Raw genomic sequence first — 10,746 nt, 5'->3', positions numbered from 1 at the left:
CCAAGTTTGAGCGAATGCCCATACGTTGTGAGTCATTCGACTTCCCTTTCTTCTTTACAATGGGTAGATCTCTCCATCAGTGAGAGATAGCGGAAGTTTAGCGGTGGATAACCAGCCTCGCACACCGGAAGTGGAGGTCGCCCTATTCATTGGCAGAATAGAGAGGGAGAGAGGTGAGAGGGAAGGAGAGCGAGGGGGAGTGAGGAAGAGGAAGAGTGTCTGATGGCTGCCAAATCGGACGGGCTGTTAAAGATGATGAAGAAGAGCGACGTGGCTTTTACTCCTTTGCAGAATTCCGAGCACACCAACCCGGGGCAGCGTCAGGACCACGGACAGCAGCAGCAGCAAGAAGACGAGCAGGAGCAGGAGCGGGGCAGCCCAGAGCCGGGCTCGGTCGAGCTGCCGTCCCACTGCTGCACAGGGCTGTGCCGAGGTCACTGCCTGCGCTTCGCCAGGCATCAGAGGTACACATGGTGGGACGGGCTGTGGATCGTGGCCGCTGTCACAGTGTATTTCTCGGACGTGGGCACGGACGTATGGCTGGCGGTGGACTATTACCTGCATTCTCGCTACTGGTGGTTCGGCTTGACTCTTTTCTTCGTGGTGCTGGGCTCGCTGGCGGTTCAGGTCTTCAGTTTCAGGTGGTTCATGCACGACTTCAGCGCGAACAGCGGGACCGGTGTTCGCACCGGCAGCCCCGTGGACGGCAAAGTGCTGAGCAGCGCGGGTGGAGGCGGCGAGGCGGATACCCGATCGCCACAGAGACAGCCTTCAACCACCAGGACCCATAACACGAGCAAAGGCAACAAGGCGTCCTCGTGTTCTTTCTGCGTCTTGCTTCTGCAGTCGATCATCCACATCCTTCAGTTGGGACAGCTCTGGAGGTAACTTGCATTCAATACGCCAAACCGTTGTACCAATAGCCGAGGGAAAGGTAAAGCAGACAGCACCTTCAATAAAAAAACAATTGCCCGCTCAGCAATTGCCGTTGTAACACCGATGTCCCCATACTTGTTCACTGCTTATGCCAAAGTCCGGGTAACATCTAAATGTCACGAAATATAGAAATGCAAATAGTTGGTTGGTAGGAGGCTTGCACCGCTTTTTAAATATAAATTCGGTGTGTGTAAATAAATAAGTGAAATAATGTGCTTTGCTACAGAGCAGCTGTGTTGGTTCCTCCAACACTTATCCAGCATTATAATTCTGCAACATCTGAAGAATGTTGTCATGCCTGCGACAGGATGTATTCACATGGCACATTCGGGTCTGTTCTCTGAAAATGTGCAGATCGTGCATTTTAAAACAACGTTTTCGCCCATACAGATCTCACCCCCCATCGTTATAAAAACTGACGTAAATAGCGATAGCATTGCTTCAAAAAAACGTACGGGGCTTGTTGGTGAATTGGGGTGTTCGGAAGGCGCGGGCAGGTGGGCCGGCAGGACCTATTACCGTGCTCTATGTCTACGTTAAAAATATTAAATTGCGGTAATAACTCTAATAAATATTTGACAGGCCGGATGAAATGCACATAATGAATACAAGCAACTTCTTTAGCAATATCTTACAAGAACTGCATTTACAAAAAAAAATCTCCTTGGTCCCCTTAACACGTTAACTTCATAGACACGCTGCATTACAATTCTAAAAACTGGAGTTGGGAGCTCTCGTTTTGAACGGACGTGTGCAAGGCTTTTACATTGAACTGTGGTGGCGTTTTGGACCGTGGATATACTTTAATGAACCACAACTCTATAATTATTCTGTAAAATTCGTATTGTTGGATACTTCATTTTGTTTGCAGTCAACCGGTAATTAAACTCTGCTAGATTATATGGGACAATAAATTACTACTTGTTTCCAGCTTCTATTTTGAAAACAATCTGACGTTTCTTTGAGAAGAGGAAGGGCCAAATGTTTTTTTTATTTCAGTTGTAGTTGCAAGTTTCCGCGAGGGTGTTACTTTTTCTGGAAGAGATGGACAAGGATCTTTAAATATAAATTGGGAGTTGGCCGTTCTAACAGTTGAGCAGCGTAGATTAGTGCTGGTCTTCACACAAACAGTAGAAGCCTAACAGACCTGCTTTACATCATTATTGTTGACTGGTGGCTTGAATTTCCAATTCCACAAATGTGATCCAATCAGCAGCTTTTATGGAATTTTAAGCATTTTGCATGTCGGTGACTACCAGGAACTAATTTTTTTTTAAATAATATCCATGTAATAATTGAATGTGTGTTTTCTATTTGCAAATATGAGGGTAAGCAGCATTACTAGATGACAGATACTTGCTATCTTCCAGAAATGTAACCCTTAGTGACTTTTCTGAAAGAAATGCCCATTTTGTAAATGTGGACTCAGACTATATGGAGTGAATCAAAGTAAAATTGTATTCTAAATTAACAGATCAGAGGCTGAAAATTTAAGTAAGATGTAATTTGGCTTTGAAAAACAGCAAGTCATGAATAAAAAGTAAGACAAATTTTAGAAAATTCTGAAATGCAATACAAGATATATCCTCAGCAGCTCAATCCATCACATTTACCCTTTCAATAAGTTGAAAGAGAGCAGTGCATAACTGATTTGTAGTGTGAGCTAATTTCACATGTGAAAGAACATTTGTAAGGCACAGCTGTTCAATTTTGTATTCTCGCTGTTCAATAGCCATTCACTCAGGTTATGTGTGAAACCGATTTTTCACATCACAGACCATTAGGTTATAATTGTACTCTATGATGTAATTGTTGTCTTCCAGTTATGACATGATCCACAGCTCTGTGGTGCTATTGATCAGTTGAAAAATGTCACATAATTTATCACTTGACTGGTAATATATTAGGCAGCACAAATTATAAAACTTGATGCCACAATCAACAATGCTCTTAAATTTCAAGCCATTTTAAAGCATTAGAAAATGTACACTTTTCTAAAAATATGGGAGTGCTCTATTTAGCTAAACTTTAATTAGCAATAAGGATGTCTATGCTTTGAAATTTAAGTCAACAAGCATGGGAGGTCTACTATTAAAAGTATTTTGCTCAATATTAATAGGTAGACACCTCAAATTTTTCCATAAATGTTTGTAATACATAAAAGAAACCACCATTTGATATAATTGCAGATGATATATTTGCAAAAGAATTGAAAATGCTCTGTACAGCTACAGTGAAAGATAATGAAATGCACCACAAATTAAATTCACACCTTAATCTCTAATATAGATCTGCCAAATAAATCCTTTGCCACAAAAACATGATACTGATCTGTCCTGATATTAAAACCGAATGAAATTAGTCTATCTATATGTATTTTAACAAGTCTTAGCAGTGTTTGGAGATCGCTGCCTCAGTGAATGAATGATCAAACAGTTGATAAAACTGATAATGGTCCAATAAGTTTGAAATGTTTGTGAGCAATTACATTTTAAACTTAGTTTATAAAATTTTTCCCCTTTTATATTGTACTTTAAAATATTTAAACCATTGAGTTACACAGTGCTCCTCATATTCTTAATCATTACTCTGTTAAAGTACCAATAATGAATTCATGAAAAATCACCAATCTATTCAAAATCTAGAATAACTTCTCATCTTACATGTATTCCACCATATAATAAGTCACTGTAAACAAAAGCAAAAACTACAATGCTGGAAATCAGAAGCAGAAACTACTGAAAACATTCAACAAAGTAAGTAGCTGGTGTGAGGAAAGAAATAAACTAGCAGGACGTTGTTTCGGGTGTGATAGCTTTCATGGGTTGGTTAGTGGTATTTTGAATAGCTTTATAGTCTAACTTTGTTTGTCATTTGAGATACTTTACAATCGTAGAATTGTATAGGGAAACGAGCAATTCAACGTCACGAATCCACAGACCTGTGGGCACCCTTCCAAATTTACCCTATTTCCTAGCATTTGTTCCATGATCCTTTCTGACTAAGCAATTCAAGTGTTCATCTAGAGTCCAGACACTTAAATCCTGTCAGCGACCCAGTTTCAATCTCCCTCTCAGGCTGTGCATTTCAGGTACTTACCACTCTGAGTAAAGAAGATCCCTCTCGTATTCTTCTGAATCTCTTTCCCTTTAACTTAAACCAATCTTGTCTAGTTTTATCTCTTAGTGTTTTCTATCTATTTCACAATAAGCTCATGAAATTCTTGTGTGTGCTTTTCTTTGTTAGCCTGCTTATACTTATTCCATCTTCATGATCTGTTTTATGGGAGGATTGAGCACAATTAAATCCAGCTGTTCATTTTTTTTGTTCAATAATTATCTGCCTTTTCTTCTAAAAAGACTGAATTTTTAATTTGTTTTTAAAATTAGTATTTTAATTTAGAGCAACAGACCTTTTGGCCCATGAGTCCGTGCTGCCCAAATACACCAATTAATCTTCAAACCTACATTTTTGGAAGGTGGGAGGAAGTCGTAGCCATGTAGAAACCCATGTAGGTCATGGGGAGCACATACAAACTCCTTACAGACGGTGTTGGAATCGAACCCCGGTCACTGGCTCTTTAATGGTGTTGTTCTAACCACTACGGTAACTGTGCCACCCACTTTTCTGTCCTATTTGCATAAGGCAGTTCTTACCTTTCATTTGACAACATTTTCCTCATAAGCTACTGAGTGCAGACATTAAATTTATTTGCTGTGGCAGGAAATTAATATGTTTTGGAAAAAGAGAAAAAAATTGATAAATTTAAATAATGAAATATAAGATGAAGTAAAATCAGATTTATAGCGTACCCTGTAATTACATTGCATGAAAAAGCTATAGGGGGTCAATGGTAAAAATGCCACATAGAAAAAACTTGAATTATCTGGCAAGTGAATTTCCCTTATATTATCTGTAAACAGAATTGTGCAGTGCAAGTACATCTGCCAGATCAGTGTAGAATAGTCATAAAATGTGTTCTGAATATATATTAGTTCTAGACTCTGTATAAAAATATTCTCCATTTAAAAAAGAAACACTTTGAAAAATCCATAAGATTACATGCAAAAGGAGATGATATTTCGGAATACCCATTGACCAAAAAATGGGTGTGATTTTGTACAGCATGAGAAGTACATTCTCCTGAACTCTTAGGTAATATGGCAGTTCAATTATTAATGTATATAAATATGTACCGTTTTGACTTTTTGCTGTGGTATTTAAAAGGATGGTCTGGTTATTGAATAATGAATCATTTATAAAAAGGCTGATATTTTATAATATTGTGCATAGGCTTATCGATATGTCAAGAAAAATGGATTTGTCTTAAAGTATTGCTCCTGTAAGCAAATAATTAAACAAGTCTACAAAATGAATTCCAAATTTAATGAATAAAGTGCAACTCTGTGTAAATGTGTAAATAATATTTTAAAATTACATTTAACAGCAAGGTGATGGTGAGTATAAAATTAGCAAGTTTACAGATTTTATGTTTTTAGTCATAGAGCTAAACAGCATGAAACAGATCTTTCGACCTAACTTGTCCATGCCCATCATTGCCCACCTGAGCCAGTCCTATTTGCCTACTTTTCACCCATATTCTTCTAAACCTTTTCTATCCATTTACCTGTCTAAAATGGATACCAGCCTGATGACCGCAGTCGCCATAGTCTGCAGGCTGCATGGGTTCCTCGTCTCAAGTTGCCAATAGCTCTCAGTCACGTGTTCTTCAGCCATAAAGCTCTGGTGTTAATATTGCAAATATATCAGCCACAGAGATTTTTTACCTACCCACAACACTTTGTCAGCCCCTGGAGATTTATCAGCTTTTATGCATTTTAAGACCACCAGAAACCTCTTTTCTTCCCTGGGGCCCTGAGCTTCTATGGCCTTCCCTGCAGCAATTACAGTTGAAAAATATTCATTTAGACCTTGCTCATCTCATTTGGATCCACACACAGATGACCACTTTGATCTTGAAAGGCACCTTGTTACCTGTTTCCAGTTAATATACATAGAATTTCCTTCACAGAACATTTCCTCCATAATTTCCATCAGCAACAGACTTACTCCCATTCTCTATTCACTTTTCACCTATGGCGGTGTGGCTCAGTTTGATAATGATACCTTTTAAATTTGCTGAAATATCACCATAGTTGGCTCTATAAAAAGGGATGATGGTCAATGTACAGGAGGGAGATTTAAAACCTGGCTGAATGGTGCACTCTCATTCAATGTTACCAAGACCAAGGTAGACTTCCTGATTGTAGACTGCAGGAAAGGAAAATCAGAGGTGTTCAATGCAGTGATCAGTGGGGGATCAGAGGTAGAAAGGGAGAGTAAATCTAATTTTCTGGGAATCACTATCTCGGAGGACACTCAACTCATCTCACCATTGTGAAGAAAGCACATCAGTGCCTCTACTTCCTCAAGAGTTTGCAAAGGTTCAGTATGTCATCAGAAATCTTGGCAAACTCTCACAAATTTATGGTTGAAAGTGTGCTGATCAGCTGCATCATGGCCTGGTGTGGGGGAACCAATACTTCTGAGTGGAAAGCCCTGCAAAAGGTAGTGGACACAACCCAGTACATCACAGGCAAAACTCTCCCCACCATTGAGAAAATCTACATGGAACACTGCTGTCAGAGAGCAGCAGCAAACATCAAGGACCAAGGACATGCTCTTCTCTCGATGCTCCCATCAGGAAAGAGGCATAGCTGCCCCAAGACTTATAATTCCAGGGCTAAGAACAGTTACTAGTTCTCAACCATCAGACTCAAAAACATCAGACTTAATCAGATACTCATTGAAGGACTATTACTTTGTACATTATATATTACTGAATATTATTTTTTTTTCTGTGTTTGCTCTGTCAGTGTAGCGGTTAGCACAATGTTATTATAGTGCCACCAACCTAGGTACAAATCAGTCACAGTTTGTAAGAAGTTTATATGCTTTCTCCTTGTCTGTAGGAGTTTCCTCCAGGTGATCCAGTTCCTCCCACCCCTCAAAAACATGGGGGGGGGGCGGGGTTTGTAGGTTAATTGGGTGTAATTGAGCAGCACTGGGTCATGGGCCAGAAATGCCTGTTACCATGTTGTATGTCTACATTTAATTTAATTCTGTTTGTTTACATTTCTTTCTTTCTTTTCATTCCCCTTTTTGTAAACATCTTTCTTTTTGAGTTCAGTGTCCAATTATGAATTAGTAGAAATTTTACCTTGCTTGCAGTAAATAGAATTTCATGGTTGTATGTGATGTTTGTCTGTACTGAGACAATTTGAACTTGGGGCTCTCCTTTACCTCTTTTCCCATAGTTATCTCATGTCCCCTTTTAGTCTTCTTGATTTCTCTCTTGTATACTCCCACATCCATTATATTTTCAAGGGGTTGGTTTGATCCCAGCGGTCTATTCCTGACATATGTTTCCTTTATTCCTCATAAGGGCCTTAATATCCCTTGTCAACCAGGGTTTGCTGATTCTGCAGGAACTACTAGCTCTGAACTCTCCCTATCTTACTTTTAAATGCCTTGCACTTGACATGTCCCTTTACCTGCAAGTAGCCTTTCCTGGTCAACTTTTGCAAGTTCCTACCTAAAGCCATCCAAATTAGTCTTGCCCAAATTTTGAAATTTCAGTCACTTGCCCAGCCTCATTTCCCATGGGGAGGTCCAGTGTTTCCCCCCAAATTCTGCCCTATTCAAGCCTTTAGAACAATTCCAATCAATATTAAGGAGGTTGAAATTGTAGTATTATTCATGCAGCCGTCTGCAATCTCCCTGCATATTTACTCCTCTAATACCCACGATTTGGAATTATGTGATGCAATTGACTCAAAGGAGTCACTCCCTCCTTGTTTTTAAGTTCTCTTAGTTGGAGAGATGGGTCATTGGTAACAACAAAGGCACAGAGAAATTGGTTTCACAAAATTATCTCCCTCAAAATCAATCTTAGAAATGCTATTTGGGAGCTGACCCCTAAATATCAAAATGGAAGCTATTTCCACAACATATTGTTTCTCTGGGTGAATTACATACAACATTAGACAGATAAGTAGTAGAGAAGAAAGTATTGATAGTTAAATGTCAGAGCTGACAAAATTGAGAAGACAAAATGCAGTCATTCACCTGTGGTGGAAGATTGATTTAATCTCCAGCATCAACTGATATTAGAACTCATAAACCTTGTGGGATAAGGATAAGTTGTCCAGCCAACCTGTGAAGTTGGGAACATTAATTACATTGATTACTGATAGTTGATCTCAGCAAATAGTTATGCTCAGTGTTGAATCACCTACAGATTTATTTTGTTATTTTTTTTATTTTCATTGAATTGTCACAACATCATATGTGGTTACTTCCTGCATGTTCTTTAAGCGTTTAGCTACCTTAGAAAAGTGCAACATTGCCTACCAATCATTTCAAAAAGAATTGTAATAATGATGGTCCTGCAACATCGAGTAACCGTCTTGCGGGCGTTACAAATCACACCCTATTCAGCAACTTAACTGTGGAGTAATCAAGTTGGAGGAAGTGAGGTATAAGAAAGATCATTTTATTTACAGTACATTTCCGATTATGCAGAAATCAAGAGTGAAAATTCAGTTATCCAAATTTCTTGTCGGCAGCAACATATCACAAGTTGGAAAAAAAAAGTTCACCCAACATGCTCATGTAAGGATACAATGTGCTGTTAGCACAAGTTTGATAACAGCAGAGCTCAGAACCAGCTGGCAAGACAGACGTTGAACAGCTGGATGTCAGTTCAGAGAAGCAGGCTGGAATCTTGAGCCATCAGTGATCAACTGGAGGAAATCGGCGGGTCAGGCAGCGCATGGGGAGATTGTCCTCATTTCAGGAAACTCCTTCTTCTCTCCCTTTTCATTTCATCTTTACCCTCCACTGTACTTGGTTCTCTGCTGTTCCAGCATCATCAAAGGAGAGCGGTCTCCCAGGCAGGATCGGCAACAGCAGTGGAGAGGTGTCGGAGATCGGCAATGGCTATGGGGAGGAGTCGGGGATCATCGATGGCCAATGCAAGTATTCTGCTGATGCTACTGAGCTAATTAAAGCCATTATTCAGTTATCCAAAAAATGCAATAAACCGAAAAACGTCTGGTCCAAAGCACTTCAGGTAATCAGAAATGTACTGTATAAAGTCCTGGGACTTCTATTAGGAGCAGAAAGAAAAAATAGAAAAGTCTTATGCACAGCAAATCTGGTTACTCACCACCAACCTGAGAACCAAGCAGAGGAAACATTCATATGAAAGGTTAACAGGGTTTGTACAAACTGTCACAGAAGACTGCAATGTGATGTCCAAACAAGAGATGTGCAAAGGTGAGCAGTAAAGATTGTGCCCACTTAAGTCACTTCATTGTATTGAAATATGGTTGCTATATAGTTCACATTGTTTATTTAGGGCTGGATGCCATATCAGTATATTTCCATTCTGAATGTTTGCAGATGTAAATTCTCATTGCCTGAATCAGTTTGCATACTTATTAACACCTGAAAATAATGTTCACTATAAAAATAATGAAAGATGTTGACAGAAGAGATAGAGAGATATTGTTACTATTGGTAGAAGGGTCAAGAATCACAGCACAAAAACTTGGGGTGATTGGTAGAAGAACCAAGGTGATGTGAGAGAATACTTTTAAAAAAAATTACAAGTTGTTAACCTCTAGAACAGTGGTTCGCAACCTTTTTCTTTCCACTCACATACCACTTTAAGTAATCCCTATGCCATCGATGCTCTGTGATTAGTAAGGGATTGGTTAAGGTGGTCTGTGGGTGGGAAGGTAAGGTTGAGAATCACTGCTCTAGACCCAATTGTTACTGAAATATTTTGCTTGAGAAAAATTGTCATTGGCCCATTTCCTTTGGAGTTATGAAACCATGCACATAATGAGTCAGTACAATTAAAACAGTGGTTTTCAAACTTTTTCTTCCTACCCACATACCAACTGTAAGCAATCCTTTACTATGGCATAGGGATTGCTTAGTGTGGTATGTGAGTGGAAAGAAAAAGGTTGAGAACCACTGCTATAGGGTATATTGCCTTTAGAATGATGGAGGATTATTCAATCATGACTTTTAAACCACATCTGTGCTTCACAGAAAAAAATACTGCGGGGGGAAAAGATAAGAGGATGAGGCCAGTTTTAGTGACATTGTAAGGATGCCATTCTTTTCCTTCTACTGTTTGTGAAGCATTTCGGATCTGATAACATCGAGATTGTTGTGAGTTTCTGCTCCTCTATTCACCTCACTGACAAAAGGCAAAGGAGGAAAAACCCAACACCCAACCCCAACCAACCACTTGCAACCGCTGCAACCGTGTCTGCCTGTCCCGCATCGGACTTGTCAGCCACAAACTAGCCTGCAGCTGACGTGGACATTTACCCCCTCCATAAATCTTCATCCGCGAAGCCAAGCCAAAGAGAAAAAAAAAATTGCAATATTGCATCTATTGTAATATCTATTGCTCTGTAGTGGATAGTTCTAACATACTAGAAATGCTGCATTGTGCAAAAGGTAAAAAATGTATCCACTTTCAATCTGTTTGTGTGTGTAGGTTGAGATGATGTACAGAGCCTGATGGTAGCAAGATTGCAAAGAGATTTCAGTGTCCGAGGCCACAATTTTCTGTTTTTTTGAATTCTTTAAATTGTTAGTGTTCCAGTTTGAAACAAAGCAGATTTCTCAATAACAACATAGTACTTATCAAAACTCCTACACAATATCTTGGTCATTCTTTATTTTTGAAAATCCAAGAGGAGGAAAGCTTGTATAAACTCAGTGCTA

The 10,746-nt window shown here is 39.3% G+C and overlaps 1 protein-coding gene across 3 annotated transcripts in view; it reads left to right on the top strand.

The window, feature by feature from the left end:
- Positions 1–222: 222 nt before the first annotated feature.
- Positions 223–10,746, top strand: part of xkr4 (XK related 4) — a 233,081-nt gene continuing 222,557 nt past the window's right edge. For all 3 annotated transcript variants that reach the window (XM_069915426.1, XM_069915427.1, XM_069915425.1), the window contains exon 1: positions 223–884. In XM_069915426.1, the coding sequence (XP_069771527.1) occupies positions 223–884 (662 nt within the window). The remainder of the gene's footprint in view (positions 885–10,746) is intronic.

This window comes from Narcine bancroftii, chromosome 2, assembly GCF_036971445.1.
Source record: "Narcine bancroftii isolate sNarBan1 chromosome 2, sNarBan1.hap1, whole genome shotgun sequence".
Taxonomy (NCBI): domain Eukaryota; kingdom Metazoa; phylum Chordata; class Chondrichthyes; order Torpediniformes; family Narcinidae; genus Narcine; species Narcine bancroftii.
Note: the sequence above shows the minus strand (reverse complement) of the source record. Positions and strands in the feature narration are given on the sequence as shown.